General features: G+C 40.5%; 1 protein-coding gene across 5 annotated transcripts in view; it reads left to right on the top strand.

Moving 5' to 3' along the window:
• TMEM131L (transmembrane 131 like) overlaps window positions 1-23,308 on the top strand; it is a 161,645-nt gene that overhangs the window by 21,867 nt on the left and 116,470 nt on the right. The window contains exon 1 of one of the 5 annotated variants that reach the window (XM_020280154.2): window positions 17,999-23,304. The exons of the other annotated variants lie outside the window; for them this stretch is intronic. Within the exon in view, the coding sequence (XP_020135743.1) occupies window positions 23,285-23,304 (20 nt within the window). The 5' untranslated portion in view covers window positions 17,999-23,284. Of the gene's footprint in view, window positions 1-17,998; window positions 23,305-23,308 lie in introns of those variants that run through there. 5 annotated transcript variants of the gene reach the window in all.

Genomic DNA, 23,308 nt, shown 5'->3' with positions numbered 1-23,308 from the left:
ATTAGAATTCAGAAAAATACAGCTGCTGAAACTGCTGCCAGGCTGTGTGTGCTGTGGGGTGTCTGCGTGTGTGTGACTATCTCAGACTTGTTGTTTCATTACCACTTTAACTTAGCAAGTGAATGTGCGTGGGTTGACTCACAGGCTCACACTGATCCCTGTGGGCCTTTCACTGGTTTGGCGGGAGAGCCCTTTTGTTATTTCCTGGAAATGCTTGAATCAGGAAGATGGATCTCTTTCTCCTTCCATATATTTTAGCTATGGTTATCCAAGTGCATAATAGTGCTATGTCCGTAAGAAATAGCTGCTGTCCTTGTGAATTGAAATAAGTCTACATTCAGGTGGATAAATGTTGCATCCAAATTGCCTGTTCGTTTGACTTTCATGTAACTTAATTAGCAGATTTATGTTTTGGGAAAATCTGATCTGTGATCCTGACATTGGTTACGGTTGGTATAATTCGTGGGTAATTAGGCGCCTTGCAAGTGACTACTCTAGTCATTACAGGGCTGGGGTAATTTGAGGTTGAAATGTGAGAGTGAGATGGAGAAAGCACTTGCTCTCTATTTCTTAATCTTTTAATCCATTTAACCTGGGTTGTAAATTCAGGCTTCATTTTAATTCGAAAGCGTATTTAGGTAGCTAGGAGAAGGGGTTTCATTAATTCAGCACATTCAGGTCATAGTTAAGAGAGGAAGGTTATCCCTAATTGTCTACTTGGGCAAACTTAGATTTCTCATCCCACACTAAGGGTCCATCAAAGTTATGTTGCTCCTTGTCGGAAACCAAAATTCTAGGTTTAAAAAATGAGTCTAAAACCCAGACAAAAACACGACAAAAAACAAAACCCGGTTCAGAGCTGTGTCTGGGTATTGTCCTTGCCAAGTTCAGAAATATATTAGTATTTGTGGCGTGTGGAATAGGGTGTATGGGCGCACAGCTGTCAGGTAACCTGGTCTCTTGCTGGGTTTAAGGCCTGTCACTTAAATGCACACATTTTCTTTCTTTTACATTTTCTTTCTATCTCCCCTTTTGAGTTGAGGATAAAAGGGGAAACTGGAGGAGGAAAGAGATGTTCCAGGAGACCTGAACGCCTGTAATGTTGACTAAAAGAAGAAAAGTGAGGATGGATGGGAAGTCAGGGGAATGGAAAACTGGTGAAGAGAAAATCTGTCTCTAGAAAGTTTGGGTTGGGGGCATTTTTTGGTCCACGTTAGGGATTTTGATTCAGTAGGTGGTGATTATAGGTGTTAGTCATATGACATTAAACCACCAGTCTTTTATATTATTGTTTTTTCAGTGATCCCTATCAGTTTTTTTGTCCCACTGTAATCATTTGTGTGGTCAAACTCATATAAGTCTGTTTAGGGACAACTTTAAACATTGTCACATCAGTCACTTTATTCCAATTTGTATGGTTTGTGCATTTATTTTTTAATATTGCTGTATAGTAAAAGCCCTCTGTACACATTTGATATAGATTTCTGGATTATTCTTTAGTGGTACTTTTGTAGAGTGTTTTTTTTTTTTTTTAAGCTTGCTTTTGGTTCCCAAAATAAAGACTTCTAGTACTTGAACGTGATTTAGGCTATTAGAATATGTTTTCTAAACTTCGAGCTTTTGGAGTATTTTTCTTTCTTTTTTTCCAATAGAACTAATACTGAACATGTACTGTGTTCCAGGCACTGTGCAGAATAGTACATATGCACTGGTGGAGTATTTTTCTTGTAGCTATTTTAGAGGAATGTCAGTTTTGGATATATTTGGCAGCGCTCAGCACATGTTATTTCTGCTATGAGATAGAAATCTGATTGGGAGACTTTAGCATACTTCTTATTATAGTCAATTAAGTATTTAGCTTTTAAGGTAATCATGGACGTTGAGGCCCTAGAAAGTTGTCTCTTTTGGCCGCTGGGGTGGAGACCAGTAGGAGTAAAGGGACTTGAGCATTTTGCTTTATGTCACCGCCCACGGTGCTGCCAGGCCCAGCTGCTGCTGTGTCCTCCCTGACAGAAGCACCATATGGGCAAGTCCTGAATCTGCCCCTACTTTCTACAGTTTGATTTTTTTTCCCCCTTTGGTTATAATGAGCATGTATTTCTTTTGTTACCCCCCCCCCCCAATTTTATTTGGAAGTTAAATTAAAATGTTAAAAAATGTAAAGCTAAGTATGCTTCTAGCATACTGGTTTTTCTGTGTAATTGCTAACATACCACACTTTTTTAGCTTGAAGCATATGGCTGTGTATTCTCATTTATAACCTTATAAAAGCAGATCTCATTTGGAAAACAGGATTCTGGGTGTAGAGGACTGATATTTATCGAACACTTAACATTTCTGGCTGTTTTTGTTAAGTATTAGCTGCTTTAATTCATAGACCCTCCCACGAGAAAATAGCCTTACCTGCATTTACAGTAACCCTTGAGACTCGGATGTGAAGTAATTGCTCTGCACTGTCTGCTCCAGTGCCCTCAGGGTTTCAGTTCTTGCCTCAGATGAGAAATCTTTGAGCTAAAACTGGAGTGCAGGTACCTGGCTACTAGACTTTGCATTTCTCACATTTGTGGGCATGGTGTCAACTGAAATGGTGTGAACGGTGTCACTTGTTCTCATTTCTTTCTCAGTGTATAAGTGTTTCTCAGGAGAACAAGAAAAGCAAGACAAGATACTATCATTTACCTGTAGCAAAATGCTGCTAATTTATATAAACTGGGAAAATGCAATACTGAGTTATGGAAACTTTGACCTAAAAATTATTTAAAAGAAAAGTTAAAATAAAACTCAGTTCAGCTCTAGGGGTTTTGACTAAAATGTCCATGATGATGATGATGGTGACTTATATAACATTGGTTAGACTATACATTATACTTAATAATAATTAAGTGCTTAGTATTACAATTTTTCTCTTCTTAGTTCACCTTCATTTAAAAATACAGGTAGGTTGTTAAAAATTTGAATTTTAGCCACACCTTATCCAAATAATTACATTTTCTAAATTAATGAGGTTTCAATTAGATTGTCAAAGAATATTCTGAATCGTTATTATGTTAATAAGTATGCACAAAACTTTATTTAAATCATAGCCTGAGTCTTAAGGTTGTGCATAAAATACTGCAAATCTATTAAATTGTTACCTGGGGAAAACGAATATTCTGGTGTGATAAATGATGAGAAGATACTGTAATAGTAATAAGAAACTGGCATGGCGTGACTACTAGAAAGCCCTTGAATCAGTTGGTTAAACTAGAAGGTTATAAACACAGGCTCTGCTCTCAGGTATGTCTGTAGCTTTAAAAGAAGGAACATGTGGCTACACATAAAGTAAGGTGTGGTTATGAGCTGAGTTTTTAATTTAATTCTTTCCAGTTTTATCTTTTCTGGCTTTGCATGATTTGACTTAGGGCTGAGGGCAAAGTGGGAAGAATAAAGGGAAAGTGGGGACCCAGCTGGGGGGCTGAGTTGGTGGGTAAGGGAGCAGCAGGCTGAGCTGGGGAGGAGGAATAGGGAAGTGATGGTCAGAAACGAGCCAGGGCTGTGCAGTGAGGTGGGAAGATGCAGAGAGAGATGGGAATGATGACCGGAGGCTGGAGGCTTGGGTCCAACATCAAGGTAGGGTAGTAGCTCAGTGGCTAAAAGATATGCTTGGAGCCAGACTGTCTGGGTTTGAAGCTGATGTCATACTTACTAGCTGGTGACTCCTGGCAACATGCCAACCCTCTCTGTGCCTTATAAGGTTTGTCCCTCCCTCAGATATGGGTATCATTAATAGTACCCAGCAGAGTTTGTTTTGAGGATTAAAGAAATACGCGTGAGGCCTTTACAACGGTGCCTTGCACGTAAGTGCTGCAGTCTGACCTGCTATGAGATTGAGAAGGTTGTCATTGTCTTATTGGTGGCCGTTGTGTAACAGCGAGCTACCCTGATCTGACTTACAACCTTCCCCGGCTTGGTGGGGGTGGCACGGAATCCTTTTTTAAATGAATTGTTGCCTCTGAGAAGCCACAATTAGTGTGAGTAAGGACCCGGGCTCTGTGTTTGAAGCCTGTCTCTGTGGCTTTCCAGCTGTGTGGTCTTGAGCCTCAGTTTTCTCATCTGTTAACTTGGGGACATAGTACCCCACTCTCAGTGTGGGGATTCAAGGTGTCAGTACATGTAAAAGAGACTGTTAATAATGGGATTTGCAGTTGGCAGTAACTATCAAGCTTTATTGAAATTCCACTCTTAAGAATTTCTTAAGGAAATAGTAGGATAAATTCACAGGCCGTACTTATGATGCTATTCATCTCTTTATATTGGGAAAAAATTAGGAACAATCAGTGTCCAACAGTACATCCATATAGATAGTGCTGTAGTCAAATATTTGATAAGAGATTGTTTGTGAGACTGAATTCTTCTTTTTTTTTTTTTTTTTGAGACAGAGCCTCGCTTTGTTGTCCAGGCTAGAGTGAGTGCCATGGCGTCAGCCTAGCTCACAGCAACCTCAAACTCCTGGGCTCAAGTGATCCTCCTGCCTCAGCCTCCCGAGTAGCTGGGACTACAGGCATGCGCCACCATGCCCGGCTAATTTTTTGTATATATTTTTAGTTGGCCAATTAATTTCTTTCCATTTATAGTAGAGACGGGGTCTCGCTCTTGCTCAGGCTGGTTTCGAACTCCTGAACTCTCGGCCTCCCAGAGAGCTAGGATTACAGGCGTGAGCCACTGCGCCCGGCCAAGACTGAATTCTTCATAGAAAAAAAAATTACGTGTGCAGTCTGTAAGAATATATTCCAAAATGTTCAGTGTTTTCATTTGGTGATAAGATGTTATTTTAACTTTGTTTTTGTTTATTATGCCGTAAGTTACATTTAAAAAATAAGACACCTTGACTTGGGGAAACTCACAGTGAGAGAGGAAGCAGGCAGCGAGAAAGAACTCCTTTTACTCTCTGATAGAACAGTCCCATTGTCCTGAGCCCAGCGAACCAGGGAAAGCCCCTGCTGCTAAGGCTGTTTTCACCCAGTTGCAGACTTTGCCTAAGGCTGTCTCACCTGAAGAACAGGAATTCGTCTGCTTGCAGATGAGGAGTGATTGTGAGGCTTTGGGAAGGGAAAAGCTGGAAAGTTCTTTAGCTACCAGGAGTTTGGAGCTTTCAGTCAGAGGAGCTGCAAGAGAGCTGACGCCAGTGGGCTTGGTTAGGGAGATACTCTGGGCACTTGCTCAGGGTGCGGTGGGTGACCGGCCGGGCCCTGCTCTGCCAGGTGTTCCCCCTGTAGCTGCTCAGTCCCGGGGAGCTCTTCACCAACAAGTGCGGAGCTGTTCCCGTGATTCACAAGGCTGTGGCTGTGCTTAGGGAGTGGATGGCGGCCCTGGCCAGAAAGGAAGTCTGGAGATGAATTCCTAGAGTGCCAGCAAAGCCTGTGAATGCCAGGCCAGCCCCGCTCCAGGGTGGTGAAGCCAGAAATCAGAAAGGTGGTTTGTTTAAGAGAGTCCCATCCAGAGTCAGGGCATCAAAATAGATTACTTAGGCTTTGGGTTTAATGGATAAGAATCCCTTTGAAAGGTATCACATTGTCCATGCCTAAGCACTGCTTCGGAAGCTGGCCCTAAACTAGTTTTGAGAAACAAATAAAAACATTTAAAACCCACTGAATACTTTACTTAAACCGAATTTTCTGCAGAAGCCTGGTATACAAGTTAAATACAGGGCTGCTCCGTTGCACTGGAAATGGGGAGGCCCACTGAGGCACGGGCATGGGTGCCTTTCAAGAAGCACCCCCTCGTCTGTCTATTATTCAGAGGGTGTCAGGTACAGCAGGGAAGACCAGCCCCCTCCATGGGGAATCTCAGTTAGTCTAAGGACCCCCCTCCCCCCTCCAGCCCCACATAGGTCCCTGTGACCTATGGGTTGGTCCCTTCGGTTTGGTTGGTGAATGATTTAGGATCGGGTGTTTATGAAGACATTTTTAGAATGTTTTTTTTTTTTTTTGAGGACTTTGGGGAGAGTTTTCCTCTCCTCTGAAGGGCACCAGTGAGCCCGTGCTGCTGAGGGGGGGATGGTAGGGTGGGAAGAGTCCCAAACTGTGATGACATCATTCAGCGGCTGAATCAACCTGCCCTGGAACAGGCTGCTCTAGGGCGTCGGGTCATGTGAGTCATGTGAGAGAAATACTCGTATTTATCCTGCTCTGAGTTAGGCCTCACGCTGCTTGGAGCTGAAAACATCCTGTCACACCTAGGGGAGGCCTCCCTCCTCTGGCCCCTGAGACGAACCTCGAACCTCTCCGAAGCAGCCTTTGACTCTCTAACCCAGTCTGAGGGTTTTTGCTCCCCATAGATCATCTACCGAAAGAGTTATTTGGATTCGAGGGCTTAAATTTTACGTTCTTTACATTTTCAAAGATGTGTTTTTGTAGTCCGCATCTCTGGTAAAGCATTCAAGTTTGAATCTTGGGAGGTTCATGCGTGTGTTGGTGCTGCTTCGTCCTGTTCTGGAAAGGAAAGTTATTTGCATGTTGAATTCACAGACATGAACTTAGAAAGTGATGACAAATGCTAGTATGTGGCTTTTTAAAAAAACACATACTATACATTTTTCTGTTCTTTACTATTTTGTCCATGCTTGTAAACATATGTCTCAAAATGCATAAATAATTAAATAAGTTTTGTTACAAAAATTTTCCAAGATGAAGTTGAAAGACTTTGTACAGTGAACACTCAAATACACATCTCCTGGGTTTAGCTTCTATAGACGTCCTTAAAGCTCCTTATGGCATGAGCCAGTGTGTGAGCATTGTGAAGGTTTTGGCTAAATAAAGAAAAGTGTTGGCCAGGCAGGGTGGCTCACACCTGTAATCCTAACACTTTGGGAGGCTGAGGTAGGAGGATCGCTTGAGGCCTAGAGTTGAGAGCAGCCTGAGCAACATAGTGAGATCCTATCTCTAAAAAAATAAAAATAGAAAAATTAGCCAGGTGTGCAGTGCATGCTGGTAGTCCCAGCTACTCAGGAGGCTGAGGCAGGAGGATCGCTTGAGCCCAGGAGTTGGAGGTTGCAGTGGGCTATAATGATGCCACTACACTCTAGCCCAGGTGACAGCAAGGAAAAAGGAAAGAAGAAAGAAAAAAGGAAAAAAGAAAGAAAAAGAAAAGCGTTATGTTACCTTCTCTTTTTATTTTGTCAGATTTAAGGCACAGTTCCTGTTCAGCCTGCCTGACATTCTCTGAGTTTATGTAAGTTTGAGGAGGTGGGTGGGAAAAGATGGAGGAGAATGGAAAATGAGCAGCTTGGTTTATTCACAAACGTCGTTCTGCCGGCCCCAGGACAGAGCCAGGGTTAGGGGAGTCCTGTGCAGTCCTGAGCTATTTATCTGCTCTTGCACCCTTTGAGGCTGAAGAGCCTGGGGGGCCCTCCTCTGCTGGTAGCTTTCCCTGAAAGCCAGGGCAGAGGCAGGGATTGCAGCGGCAGAGCCAGGGAGGGCTGGGCCAGCTTCCCCTCCCCTCCCACTCATTCCTGGCTCGCTGCTGAATTTGAAATCCTGGAACATGTGTTTTAGTGAATTGGTTCATAAAAATGTTTTTTGCAGGATTCTGGGATGCAGGCTGCACATTCTTTAGTACAGTGTACATGGCTAATTGCACTCTGTGAGCGTGTGTGTTGGGGGTGGTGTGTATTTTTGGAGGTGGGTAGAGAAGTAGGGAGTGAGTACAGTTCTTTTAATTTCTCTCTTCACAAGATGCAAAATGGGGTTTTCCCCTTAATATTTATGCAGAGTGTTAACAGGGAGGAGGTGAGATCCTGACGCCCTCTGGCCCCCAGGGTCTTCTCACACACCCCTCTTGAACAAGCCCAGGCTTCCCATTTGCCCTCATCTTTTTCTGCGTCAGTCACTTTAGAAACTAGTAGTTAGGAGCTGGAAATAGAGAAGTTGCCATTTACAAATTTATGCAACATATGCAAAAAAGAGTTTGTTCCAGACTTTGCAGTTTTATCAACTTAAAGTTTTTGCCAGCCTTTCTTGGAACAAAACCCACTGGCATTAAGAGAAACCTCACTACACTGCATAGTGTAGCCAGTTCTGCATTTGTAGTGTGTAAGCCTGGAATTGTAGAAAGCTGGAAGTTGCCCCTTTGCAGAGCTGCATAGTATTAATGTTTGTTTTTGTTGTCCTTTCTCTTGAATGTAGTCTTAAGTGGAGAACTTGGACAGCCTCTCGTTTTCCAAAGCCTCTGTCTGGCACGTCCTAGGCACAACTCCTTTTTCTCCTTTCTTCTGTTAGTATTTAGGGGAGAGCCAGGCCTGCACTCACTGTCTCAGGGCTCCAAGGCCCCACTGGCATATCAGCCTCGACAGGATTTTTCTAATTCTCTGCCAGTGATGAAAGAGATCTCTCTATGAGAGTCTTTACGTTGACTGGTTATTCAGCTTCAGCTTGAACACTTCATGTTATGGGGAGTTCGCCTTTGAGACCGACTTTCCGTTTCTGAGCCTCTCTCATTTTAAGATGTTCTTTGCTTTCGATGTCACGTTTGCCGTTCTGGGTCTTCCTCCGTCGGATCCCAGCTGGCCCCGCTCTGCCATGGGGCAGGCAGTTGTGCACAGATGGCTGTCAAATCTCTCCTCCGGGTTGTTTTTGCCTAATTATTTTTTAAAACTTCTCCAGGCTAAATTATTCCTCATTTTTTTTTTTTTTTCAGTCTTAATGTTAACTTGGTCAGAACTTTTTTTTTCTTTCTTTTTAGTTTAAGTTTCCCCAGTAGTGGATAGGGTGTGATTCTATTGAGACCTAAACGGTGCTATATGTAGTGAGTCCATTTCTTTTTTTGTCTGGGCTCCACTTGCTTTAATGAAGCCTACAATTTCATTAGCACTTTTAGCAGCAATCTCGTCCTATTTGGACCCTGTTGATTTTATGGCTAAATGAGAACAAAACCAAACAAAAAACCTTAGAGTTTTCTTTTTCTCTTTTCCTTTTTTTTTCTTTTTGGAGAAAGAGTCTCCGCTTTATTGCCCCAGGTAGAGTGTGGTGGCATGATCCTAGCTCACTGCAACCTCAAACTCCTGGGCTCCAGTGATCCTCCTGCCTCAGCCTCCTGAGTAGCTGGGACTACACTGCAAGTGTGCACCACCATGCCTGGCTAATTTTTCTATTTTTTGTAGAGACAGAGTCTCACTCTTGCTTAGGCTGGTCTCAAACTCCTGAGCTCAAGCGATCCTCCCACCTCGGCCTCCCAAAGTGGTAGGATTACAGGCGTGAGCCACTGCACTGGCCTCTTTTCCTTCTAACAGGCACTGCTAAGTTTTCTTTCTCAATATACATTTAAGTAATGAATCGCCTTTAAAAAAAAAAAATACTTAAGTATTTCCATTTGGTCTTGTAAGGCAGAGGTCCCCAACCTTTTTGACACCAGGGACCAGTTTTGTGGAAGACAGCCAGGGGGGTCTTGAGGACCGCAGTTGTACGGGATCATCTTGTTGGTTTGGAATGATCTTAGTGTTTTGAGACCAAAGAAAAACACGCATGCAATGCATGCAAACACACAGTTTCTTCCCCTAGTTTGTGTGAAAATTGATCTGGAATCACCACATGACTTAGTCTCCTCTCTCAGCCAAGAACTCATTTAATGACAGGATAGATATTTAAAAGGTAGAAAAAGTCCATAGTGAAGAAATGTTTGAGAGAGGAGCTACTAGTTGATAAGAGTTTTCCATAAAATTCTGGAAGACAGAACATGGATGAAGAAGGAGGCAGAGAAAAGCCTACATCATGAAAGTGCACCAAGTTCCCTACACAGTGGATTTGGAGATTCCCGCCAAGCATATTGTGAATTTCAGAACAACAAGGATAAAGAGAAGAATTTAAAGGTTTTTTGGGGCATAGGGGTGGAGTTTGGCAGGTTACTAATAAAGACACCACGTGGGATTTCTGACTGACCACACTGGATGCTTAACTAAGGAAATGGGACTTATAATGCCCACCTCACAGGGTTTTTTCAAGTATTAAATAATGTGTGTAAAGCCCTGAATGTGTTTTCTGGCACATGGTAAGGACGCTGAGGGGGTGTGAGCAGGCGTTACAAGTATTGCAACTACTGTTCTCACCATCACTGCTACTGCTGCGGTGGTGAAGAAGTGTGTTGGGTAGGATTAGGGTCAGCTTCCTGAGACAGAAAACCCAGTAGCGTAAATGAGATAGATGTTACCTCTAGACTGCTTACCAGAGAGAGCAGTGGGCAGGCCAGGGCTGATGGGATAGCTCTGTGATCATAAAGGCTGGGGCTCGTCCTGTCTGCTAGTCTAAGGCGACCGCTCAGCCTGCAGGATCATACTCATTTTCCCTCCAGGAAAGAGGAAGGAGCTGGAGTGGCATTTGCCCCACCACCCTTTCCAGTTCACTTCCTGCAAGTAGCCCCAGAACTTCATACACATCTCAATTCCAGCATTTAGTCATATGGTTGCTTCTCAGCTGCAAGGGAGGCTGGGAAAAGCAGTCTGTGATACGCAGCCATGTGCCCACTGAAGAATTGACTTCCGAAGAGGACAGGAAAAACCAGCTCTTGGGTTTGGCAGCTAGTGTTCTCTTTGTCACAGTGAGCTTTGTCAGTATACTCCATCCTAAGCTTCTGGAATATAAGATTTGTTCTAACTCTTTGGGAGCTTAGCACAAAGGACCATTGACATACTAACACTTTGGTTGACAAATGAATTATTAGATGTTAAACTAAGCATTAAACCACAGAAGATTTTATTAATGTGGCCGAAGGTGCATTTAAATGGATTTCTGAAAAAGTTCAGCTTAATGTTACTTTCAAAAAGATCTGCAGATAAGAAAATTGCATATCATTGAGACTATCTTGTGAGGCTGATATTAGTCATACCTTGTCCTTTTGGGATGGAGATAATTTCTGCAGATTGCTCTATTAGAAGATGCTTACAGCGTTTGGTGTTCATGATTTCCTGTTACTTGATCTCTTTGCTCTGGAAGTGCTGTGAGTCTTGATAGTCATTCCTGGGAAATCTGTGTCTTAGGTTTTTTACATGATTCCCTTCTGTTAAGAGGATAAATAGGTGTCCATAACACTGTTCCTAGATCTAAAATTTCTAGAAAGCTAGTTACTGCAAAGTCTCATGCTGAATGATCATTTTTCTTTTTTCCTGCTCTTCCTGACCATGTTTATTTTTTTTTTGACCCAAATACTTGGGATTTATCTTCAGTTAGAAAAACTCAGAGATGCCTAAAGGCTCATTTTAAACTCTATAAACTTTGCATTAAAACAAACAAACAAAGACATAATTTCAGCTTCTCACATTCGACTTGGAGAGTGTTTTCTCACTTAGGAAATTTCTCAAGAAATTTAACACTTAGTGAACGCACATGTGATATTTTCCATTGCTATAACTTTCTTATTTAATTCACTTTTTCCCTTATTCAGTTTTAGAATGTAAGGGAATTTTCACATTTTAAGGATGTGATTATTCTTGTTCTTGGAGCATAACATAGCTTTTAAAGTTGTACATAAGCTAGGATTAACCATATTAGACAGGATAGAGTAAGGTTAAGTGACTTGGCATAAAATGGGTAGCTGTTTAATATATAGAAAAGGAGCAGATTCTGTGAGTTACTGTTATTTTCAAATTTGGTCATTTATTTGTACTAAATTCTACTTAAAGCAACTAGGATATAGCTTTGAAAAACCTGTTAGGATATACTATTAGATAAATGGAAGTATTAATAGTTAAGAAAAAACATTGTCTATATATTAAATTAATGCCTTAATTCTGTTTCATGGCTGGAACCAGAACAAGGAGTCGTTGGGTCTGGGTCCTGCAGTTTACTAGTCATGTGATTTGGAACAAGTCATTTAACTTCTGAGTTTGTTTCACCAAAAGCAAAATGAAGCTAATGTATGTCTTGCTATCTTCATAGCAAGAATATAATAAGGTAGTGCTTATGAAAGTGCTTATGACCCTTTGATTAAGGGTCATGAAAATGTAAGGTTATGTTATGTAAAAGTCACAGCAGAAACTATAAGCAAATCCTTAATAAGGAAAGACAGAAAATTAGAAAATCTCACTCTGATTTTTCAATATAAATTGAAGCCTTTGCTTTTAAATGTACTGTATAGTGAATGCTGAATGCATTTACTCTTTGTGTTTTATGCTAAGCAAAAGAAAAATTGGCTTATTACAATAATTATTTTGCTGATTGGTTAGTCTGAGTTATGGTCTAAATTTTCTTACAAATGATGATTTTATTTTTCATTTATCCTACAGAATTAGCAAAATGTTATAATTCTCTTACCTAGGTTATAAGCTTGCTTTCCCCATAGACTTTGCCACAGACTAATGAAATTTAGGATATTTGAGAAACAGAATCCTGGACTTTTTGCTTCCTTATCTAATATGCCACATACAGCATGCTATTTTCCAGAATGGATGCATTCACTCAAATCTCGGCTTGTTTTTCCAGAGTGACCAGCCTTGCTGAGTGGTAGCAAAGGTTAGGTTTCCAGGGGGACATGTGGGAGGAAAGGGTATGGTTGGCTAGGTATAAATTGTGGGGTATAGGGCACGTATTAGGGGACCTTGGTGGGAGGATAAAGACAATTCACATGTGTCTTGTGTCCATAAATATTTGCAAAGTAATACCAGTCTGAACTCCAAAACTGTAAATTTATCCTTTAATTACGGTGTGCGTATACACATGTTTATATATCATTGGAATTAGAATTTGAAAGCATATTATGTCCTGTATTAGTCTGCTAGGGCTGCCTAACACAAGACCACTGAGTGGTTTAAACAATGGAAATATATTTTCTCACAGTTCTGGAGGCTAGAAGTCCAAGATCAGGGTGTCAGCAATGTTATTTTTTCTGATCCAATCTCCTTGGCTCGTAGATGGTCATTTTCTCCCTGTGTCTTTAGATGGTCTTCCCTCTGTACCACCTCTGTGTCCAGATATTTTTAAAAAATTTTTTATTTTAGTGTATTATGAGGGTTCAGGTGTTAAGGTTACATATATTGCCCATTCCCCCCTCCCCCTTTGAGTAAGAGCTTCAAGCGCAAATTTTCTTATAAGGATACCAGTCATGTTGGATTAGAGCCTACCCAAATGACCTCATTAACTTAATGACCTCTTTAAAGATCTTATCTTCAAATGTAGCCACATTGTGAGAAACTAGGGGTGGTTATGACTTTAACATATGAATTTTGGGGGAGTATAAGTCAGCCCGTAACATGTACTGAAAGGGAAAAGAAAATCGTAAGTCATAGTTGTCAGTATTTAGGTTCTTACTCAATTGGGAGCGAGTTATAAGCACATGACACATTAATGCTATAAGTTAGTGCTATAATTTTATTCCCCAGCTAAAATATCTTATACCACTAAAGTAAGTCGAGCAATAAAATTATAAGAATTCTGAAAAAGGGAGGTAATTTGGGGTCAGAATAGTGAGAGAGGGACTCACGAAACAAGCAGGAGAGGACTTGAACTGGAGATGTCAAGTTGGAAGCAGTTAGAGTGAGCCCAGGATTTGGTGAGGAGACAGTCAAGAGCAGAGGGCTTGTTTTAGTGTGTTAAGCCGTGTATCTCATAGATAAGTCATACTAGATTCTGACAGCTTGAATTCTTGCCTGTGAAATTAAAAACTTTTGCATGAAGTGAAAAAAAGATCAGAGAGAAAGTGTTTGAAATAGAAGATAGCAAAGAAGAGACAACTTATGTATAACTGGACTATGCAGGAGAAAAACAAAATAGTGGAGTGGTGCTAACATTTACTATCCAAGAAAACACGCTGAAAATAAAAGATGACATGAATCTGCATATTGGCAGAGTCTACCAGCTGCCTAGAAAAATTAACCCAAAATTATCAACTCCTCAGAGTAAAACTATTAGACTTCAAAGATAAAGGAAAATTCTCAAGGATTCCTTGCAAAATCATCGAATAATGTACAAGGACAAAAGAATTACACTGCCATCAAAGTTCTCAAAATGGCATACAAAGCAAGGGCAACAATGAGAAACATCTTCGAAAGATTTTAAAGAAAGTGACAGCCAAGGATTTTATATTCAGCCTTCAGGTATGAAGACTAGAAGAACAGTGTACACAGTAACTCAGGGAATTCTGTACCTTTGAGCCCTGGTTGAGGAATCTGTTAGAGGATGAGCTTTATTCAACCAAGAAATTACTGGGTAGACTTCAGCAAAGTGACCAGTAGTGAGCACTCACTATCTTATTTACAGATCTGAGACTCAAACAGCAGAGGACACCAGGGTGGGGAATGAAAACCTTCCCTGTTACCATAACTGGAGGCTCTTGGAGGTTGATTGCTGGCACAGTTTGGCTTCTTTAGAAGCGGATGCTGAGATAGAGTTTGGTGTACAGGAATGTGCATTTTTTAAGGATTAACACTCATGGAAGGGAGGAGGAAGAAGCAGGATTGGGCAGAGGCAGAAGTCAAACTGCAATGCAGCCCTGCACAGCCTCGAACCACACCATGGGGAACTCTAGAGTGTTTATGGCCCATCAGAGCTGTCCAGTGTTGGACTCAAATGCTCTGGCAGTTTTTATACGCCTGTCGTCACCCGTCACGGGATGGATGTAAACTGACCTTCTCCGGAGTGTGTGTTTTGGGCGAGTGGCTGTCAGTAGCTGAGGCAAACCCTGAAGGAGCCTGCTGTCGGAGGCTGTCTGCGATCACTAAGGCAACAGGTCCTTGAAGTGGAATCTGGGTGGCACATCTCCATGCCTGCCATACTTGCTTTTTCTTTAGGAGGCTGTGTTTGCAGGGGTAATTGAGGAAGATGAGTTTCTTCTCCTTGCTACAGACCTCTGTTACTCTGTGGCTTCCAAGATTCTTCTGAACATCCTCCTCACATTTGGGTTGTCCTCTACATTTGAATCCTGGTTTCCCAAAAGAGAATGCAAAACAAAACAAAAACATAAGAACCCATCAAACTGTGTTACTCAGATTCTCTCACTGTTAGGATGCAGGCATATGACTTAAGTTCTGCCAGTTGGAGTGAGATCCCCTAGCAAGACTTGGATTCCGGCTTGAAATGTGAGAAAGCAGGGACAGCTTACAGTATGGTGTTGGTGATTTCAGAGGCTACTTCCTGATGGCAGTAGAGCTGGGTGGGTCTGGTGATGATGATGGGAGTCGCTGGCTCACCAGTCCAGCTCTACAGTGGGACTCAGCACCGTCCTAGGCCTGGGTCTAACCTAGTTCTCTGCTGCAGTAAGTGACTTTAAAATTTGTAGAATGGATCCTGTAATTGGCAACTACAAACCTGACATATTCATAGGATGGGTTAGGGGGAAAAAAGACTGGAGCAAAGGAGATTAATTAGAAAGTGAAGGCCTGAACTGGGATGGACTTAGTAAAACATAAGAATGGATCTGAGAACAAGAAGGAATGCATCATGTTTAATGATGATTAGAATAAGAAAATGAAGGGGAAAAAATCATTTAGTATTACCTCTGGGAAGTAGATTTGGACATGATATAGGAATGAGTTGTACATATATTATGTGACTAATAGGAAGGCAGATACACTTCAGTTTACATCTTGCTGTATGTTATGTTTGTGATATGCTTATAGTATTTTCATAATTTTAAAAAAGTTTAAAACTCTTAATGTTTGAGCCAGGGTGACCAGAAAAATTGTGGTGTCCAAATATCAAATTGCAGTACTTATAATATACCTATATTTGGAGATGTTATTTTTTTTCTAATCTGAGAAGTCACAGTAAGTAAAACGAATGAAGACTGGCATTGTAGTTAGAAGAGTATGTAAGTGTTCAACTGAATCCTAAGTTCAGAACTTTAAAAACACAGTTACTGAGCTCCTGCTATGTGCCAAGCAATGTGCTAAGTTCCTTATGTGTTTTCTCATTTAATCCTTTGTTCGCATATCTGTATTGTTGATAATGTCATCCATTTAATAGATTCCCAACACAAATTGATTCATGATATATCTCGTTGGTTTCCTTGAAGGATGTGATTTAGTGTTTTGCTTCAAATGGCTTCTATTAAATAAGTTAAAAGGGTGGTGCATTTTTATTTGCATAGAACTCTACGACCTATGTTGCTTTTTAATTGTTAATAATATATCCTAAAATTAAAATAGGTTAGTTTTGTCTTAATCTACAAATTAGAAACATACATTACCCCTCCACAGGTGAAAACTCATTTTAATAACTTCCGTTCAGTGATTCTCAACCCTGACCCACACTTTAGAGTCCTTGGGGAGCTTTTAAAAAACTACTGATCCTACAGGCCCCACCCTAAAGTAATTGGATCAGAATATGGGCAGCCACAGTTGAAAACTGCTGCGTGGCGATTGCTTTTGTAATAGGATGGCAGCTGCTTTTATGGTGCCCTTGATTTGATCTTGCTCAGTGGAATATGATCTGTCAGGAGAGGGACTACAATGTTCATTTTGTAGAAGGCTAAATTTTAATTTTAAAATGAAAGCACATCTGATGAAATGAAAGCATATGAAAACACTTACCTTTATATTAAGATTTTGATACCTGACTCACTTGTGAAAGCATATGTGTGTGAAGCAGCCCAAATTAGTATCAGACTTCAGATAATTAAAAACAAAATCTTTATCTTGTGCTTCCCTGTCATTTCTACCTTCCTTTGATCTTGAGGTCTGCCCATGCAGGTGACTTAGAGCCTTGGCCTTGAAGCCAGAGGATGCACACCTGGAGGTACCTAAAGTCTTTTCAAGGGACATGCAGGCACCGATCATTTAAAGGAATCAGTTGCTGATCCTTTGATCTTGAGTGTAATCAATCCTAAAATTGACCTTCCTGAGAAAATACCTATGGCCCAGGTGGCCTGCTGGTTCTCCTTTCACACCTTCTCTTTCAGAATTACCATTCTTTAAAGGTAGGACACACCTCTTACCCACCGCTAATCATCAGGGTGCCAAGCAGGGAGGATAATTGAAATACTGCTGTGGTTACTGAGAAAGTGAATGACTCTAATGACTGAGTAGAAGAGCCTTTTGCAAATAAGTTTCCTGTTGCTTTCAATAAAATTGAAAGACAACTTAATTGAGTGGTCGGCTAATAGACTATTAAGTCTTAACTCCATGGATGCACATTACTCTTTGCTGGAAAAAACCCTTTTTCCATCTACCTATTTATTTTTTCTATCTACTTATTTTTGTGAACAAATTTTCTCACTGCCTGCATCTGCAAGAGCTAAACAGGGTAATAGATTTCGTGTTGAATCTTGTCTCATTCCAGTAATAAGTAATAATCTTCTACAAAGGATTACCTAATTAGAAAGTCCCATCTGTCTTATTAAGGTATGCATTTCCAATAGAATTTCAGTTACATTGAATAATTTATAGTGTCTTCTGGCCAATTTTGCCCTTAGAATAATAATTTATCTCAATTTAGAAGAAACTTTTAATACTGAATTTTATGGTTAAATGTACAAATTTCATTTGTTTACAGATTTTTGTTGGAGAGAAGTAGAATTGGCTTTCAATCTTGGAAGTAAAAGGCTGGAATACTGTGGGGGAAGTGGAATGAAAAGATGAGATCAAGGAGAAAGGGAAATGATGTACAATTTCCAGCTCCTAGAGAGTTTGTTCATTTATTTTTTTAAATGGATTTTGAGTGTGGGAAATGGTTATGGCATTTAGAACAGAACGGATGCCTTTAAGAGATGTGATTGTTTTATTTAAAACTCAGTATTTGCAATATGCCAGAAATTATATTCTTTCCAGTCATTTAAAATTGCATTGTGAAATTTTGAATGTTAACATAAAAGTATGTAAGAAGAGTCCATAGTTTTTTTTTTTTTTTTTTTTGAGACAGAGTCTCACTTTGTTGTCCAGGCTAGAGTGAGTGCCGTGGCGTCAGCCTAGCTCACAGCAACCTCAAACTCCTGGGCTTGAGTGATCCTTCTGCCTCAGCCTCCCGAGTAGCTGGGACTACAGGCATGCGCCACCATGCCCGGCTAATTTTTTATATATATATCAGTTGGCCAATTAATTTCTTTCTATTTATAGTAGAGACGGGGTCTCGCTCTTGCTCAGGCTGGTTTCGAACTCCTGACCTTGAGCAATCCGCCCGCCTCGGCCTCCCAAGAGCTAGGATTACAGGCATGAGCCACAGCGCCCGGCCTCATAGTTTTTCCAAATCCTTTTTGGGGCTATGCAAACAAAAATTTGAAGAACCCCCGGGCAAAGGCTATCATGGGGGCAGGGGTGAAGAGGAGGGCAGCGAACATTTATTTATTTATTTTTCTTTAGTTAAAATTCCTGGAAAGATGAACTGATAGGAATATTTTAAAACCGTAGCTCTAACAAAAAAAGGATAGTTGCCTAACTTTAATGTGGCGTCCCAAATGCATACTCTTTTTTTCTAAGCTGTCTTTTACAGGGCCATTCTTCTTTCCTGAAGAGCCTCCATGGTGCCTTTCCATGGAGCCTTTGTCCATGCCTTTCCTGACATCCAGATGTCTTTTGCCATCATCTTCTTTTTTAAGGCGTATTTTATATATGCAGGCTATTTGCACGGTCGGTTGGGACTAGTGAAGTTTTATGCCTTCATCTTTTGCTAATATTCTTTTTTCATTTGCTGGTTTTAGTTATCAAGGAGTCCGGAGAGACTGGGGAGGCATGGGGAAGTCAGTACAGCTCTGGAGTTAGGGGTCAGTGTATTCTGTCTAAGCTGGCCTTACTGCAAGCAAGCCATTTGAATTTACAGGTGCTTTGCAGACTGTCGTGTTAGCTGAAGGGGAAAACAAAATTGGTGTTTGCCTTTTTGGTTGCCTTTGCCAGAGTACGTTTATATGCTTACTAGAGAAACTGTGAGATTTGACTATATATTATAAGCTTATTTCTGTTGGGTCAGGGTCTCTGAGTAGGATAGGAGCTCTACTCTGATTTTTTTTTTTTGTGACAGTTTTGAAAAGATTATATATATATTAATTAAATGAGTAATTATTTAATTACTCATTTAATTAATTGATTTCAATTAAATTTGATTTTAATTAATTTCAAAGATTGAAATAGGACAGAAGAGGTTTGGTTTTCTTCTCACATTTTTTTGTGGTTAGGTATTGGGGAAGCAGTATAGTTATTCTTGTGTTCTTACTTATTCTTTGAGTTCCAGTTCTGAGGTTGCATAGGGATCTGTCATAACATGAAAATATTTAGTAATAAATTTAACACTTATAAAATTGGTCTCCGTTCAATATCTTCCTGCTTAATACTAGCTTCTGTTCCTCCCGTTTCCCATCTGGTCTGTAGCCAGTGTCTTTGCCTCGGCAATTGAAGAAGAGAAAATTGACAAGAAATGATGTATTTGATGCTTCGAAAGAAGTTGGTTTAAATGTCAAAACATTAAGAGATGCTCTTGTGAAAATGTTCTTAAATATTTTAACAAATTTTACCTCCTTATGACCTCTCTATGTCATCTCAAGCTAACTTACAGTTTTGTCAAGAACTACAATAAAAATTCTCGACTTTTGACTCATTCTTTGTCCTTCTGAGACTTAGGGCATGGTTGGAATTATAACAAAATTTATTAGATATGAAACACTTTCATAACTTAGCTTTATTTTTTAAGAAAGTCTCATTCCTCTCCCCCCTCACTATTGTGGATTTTAAGTGGATTTCTTTGATCAGCTTTTTTTGAGGTACCAATTTTCCCTGGGACACTGCACAGCACTGGCTTTGGAATCATAAACTTAGTTTGAATTCTGGCTCAGCCTCTTGCCCTGGGCGACCTTAGCCAAATAAATCTCTGCACGCTTTGATTTCCTCCTCTGTAAAACAAGACTATAATGGTACATTTTCTAGAGGGTTGTTGAGAAAGTTTAATGGCATAGTGCACATAAAGATCAGTGTGTGAGGTCTACGCAATAGCAAATGCTCCCTAACTGGACCAGAGGCTACCATGAATTATTTGCCATGTTTCTCTTGGATCTCAGTTGCTTTTCACTTGGCATTTGTCTCAGCTGAGAAGAGAATTGCTTTTTAAATGATGAGAAATGAGTCAAGAATGTGTGGTGATGTAAGTAGGAGGGCATGTTTTGGTTTTCAAAATGGAAATAGCCTTTTCTATTATAAAGGTTATAATCATTATAGCTTATTATTGAGTGCTTGCTTTATTCTGCATGCTCTTTAAAGCCCTCTGCAAATGGCTTCTCATTGAATCATTCCAGGAAAACTGATTGAGGTGCCATTAAGATGTGTCACGATACTATCCCCTTTTATAATAGGGAACCAAAGTTAATACTCAGGCTTGCCCAACTGTGTCATGTCTGTTAAAACATTTTTTCTTAGGAAAATACTATAAAATATAAACATTAAAACCACCATAAAATACAGAGGTAGCTACTGTATTTTCTAAAAATTACAGCTTGGTTGAGATACATCTCAAAATTCACACAGTCCCACCTTTGTGTTCTTTTTTAAAAGTATACAATTCAGTGGTTTTTAGTATTAATATATTCACAGTTTTGCAACCATCCCCACTATTTAATTGCAGAACATTTTCATCGACCCATTAAAAAAACCCCATACCCAGTAGCAGTCACTTCCCAGCCCTGCTACTCTAGTCACTGCCAACCACTAATCTATTTTCTGTCTCTGTAGATTTGCCTATTCCGAATATTCCATGTAAATAGCATCACACAACATGTGGCCTCTTCTGATGACTACTTTCTTTCATTTACCCTAATGTTTTCAGGGTTTATCCACATTGTGGCATATATCAATACTTTATTCCTTTCTATTATAAAATAATATTCCATTGTGAATGTACCACATTTTGTTCATCCATTCATCAACTGATGCACATTTAGGTTGTTTTCAATTTTTGACTATTAAGAATAATACATCTATGAACATTTGTGTGCAGTTTTTGTTGTTGCTTTTTTTTTGAGACAGTCTTGCTTTGTTGTCCCAGGTAGAGTGCAGTGGCAGCATCGTAGCTCAAACTCACTGCAGCCTCCAACTTCTGGGCTTAAGTCATCCTCCTGCCTCAGCCTTCTGAGTAACTGGGACTACAGGTGTGAGCTACCGTGCCTGGCTAATTCTTTCATTTCATTTCTTTTCTTTCTTTCATTCTTTTTTTTTTTTTTTTGTAGAGACAGGGTCTTACTCTTGCTTAGGCTGGTCTCAAACTGCTGAGCTCAAGCAATCGTCCTGTCTTGGCCTCCCAGAGTGCTGGGATTATAGACATGAGCCATTGCTCCATGCCTCATGAGATTTATTTGAAAGAAAAAAAAATACCCAACCATACTGCTTCTATTCTATTCTGAATGCTTGCACAGTCATTTCTTTAGGATACTAGAACTAGACTTGCTGGGTCAAAAAGTGGGCATGCTTTAAGCCTTTAAAAAATATTCTCAAATTGTCTTCCAAGAAGTTTGTTTCAGTTATGTTCTTATGTCAGTGTCTTGAGATTGGACAGTTTCTTCACAAATTTCCCAGCACTCAATACCAGTATTTTTGTTCATTTTTAAAACTTTAATCCAAGAGGGCCAAATTGGTGTTATATACCTCTTTCAGTTTGCATTTATTTATTAAGATGAAGCTGGTTGAAGTCTTTGCTTCTGCCATTGTAATTGTTTTCCTGTGCCCGAGTTTACTTCCTGGGCATCTGCCAGTCCCTGCCGGGACATCCCTTAACCTAGGAAGCTTTTCCTACTCCTTCCCTCACCTGCAGAGATATAAACACATTCTCTTATCCTCACTTGCATAGGTCCTTTCCAAGGCCCTGGGAGGGTTCCTAGGAATGTTTTTATAAGGTTTTTTTAAAATTAATTTTTCAAAAGTAGTATATAGTGTATTTTTTTCTCTTAAAATACTCCACTTCCTCCTCTTTTTCCACATTAGTTTCAAGCCCCAAAAACCTGGATCTGCCCCTGCCTGGGACATACGAGGTGTTCAATATATTGTTGCATTGAATGGAACCCAGTAAGTGAGTGTAGTGCTCACTAGCTTTTTCTTGCTATCTAGTCCAGAAGCCCTTTGTCTGTCTGAGGCTTGGCATCCAGTAAACTCATGAAAAATATGGTAGCTGTGAAAGAAATACACTTTGGAGGTTTTTTTTTTTTTTTGAGACAGAGTCTCACTTTGTTGCCCAGGCTAGAGTGAGTGCCATGGCGTCAACCTAGCTCACAGCAACCTCAAACTCCTGGGCTCAAGCAATCCTCCTGCCTCAGCCTCCCAAGTAGCTGGGACTACAGGCATGCGCCACCATGCCTGGCTCATTTTTTATATATATATAAGTTGGCCAATTAATTTCTTTCTATTTATAGTAGAGACGGGGTCTCGCTCTTGCTCAGGCTAGTTTCGAACTCCTGACCTCAAGCAATCTGCCCGCCTTGGTCTTCCAGAGTGCTAGGATTACAGGCGTGAACCACCGCGCCCGGCCCACTTAGGAGGTTTATAACAGTTAGGATTAATCTTGCGTGCAGTGTGTGTGTGTTTGTGTGTGTGTGTGTGTGTTTATGCAGTCATGTGTTCTCAAACCTTATTAACTGGAAAGCAAAACATCTATTTTGCTACATTGCTGATTGTCTGTGATAGCCCGGTTGAGTTATTCACTGCCACGGTAGCCTCTTTCTTCACTCTCTGATTCATCTCTTTTGAAGCCCTTACGCTGAGTAGGAGTCTTTTGGACCCTGTTTTTATGACTTAAAACTTTGCCCAACTTGAGTGATTTGTTTACTAGTTTTCTTTATTTCCTAAACTTACTGTGAGTGTGTATTTCACAATGGAGTGGGAAAAAAATCCCACAGAAAATTTGTGACTTGCTTTTAGTGAGGACTGAGACCTGAGAATGAGAGGGAACGTGTGCAGGGCTTTCCTTTGACTCCAGCCAGGTTCACGTTTAGAATCGAGGTTGAGGTCAGTGGACAGGTGTTTGCGTTCTCACAGTCCCTAGAACTGCCTGTACTGTGATCACAGGACCGAGCAGTTTCACATGATTAGCTCTCCTTGTGTCCTGAGCACCTTTGGACAGCGCTGCGGGATGCTGCTGAGCATTTCAGAAGACAGCATTTTGAGTATGATAGAAAGGCTGTGGCAGCCAGGGATGAGGAGGGACACACCAGAGCACATCCAAAGAGGATCCAGGTCTGTGAAACTAAGAAGCAGACATGGCTAGCTGAGAGACTGTTAATGGAATAGAGGAACTTGAAAACAGAGTGAATAAATTAGTTTTTTGGTCTCAGCACTACATCATCCTGGAAAGAAAAAAATGTGTATAACAAGTGTGACGTGTTTGATGTTGCAGGGTAGGGGTGTAGAGGCTCTAAGCATCGTATGTGGAATGGGACCTTTGGGTAA

Source organism: Microcebus murinus, chromosome 15 (assembly GCF_040939455.1).
Source record: "Microcebus murinus isolate Inina chromosome 15, M.murinus_Inina_mat1.0, whole genome shotgun sequence".
In the NCBI taxonomy this organism is placed as follows: Eukaryota; Metazoa; Chordata; class Mammalia; order Primates; family Cheirogaleidae; genus Microcebus; species Microcebus murinus.
The sequence above is the reverse complement of the archived record's forward strand: the minus strand, read 5'-3'. Positions and strand labels throughout refer to the sequence as shown.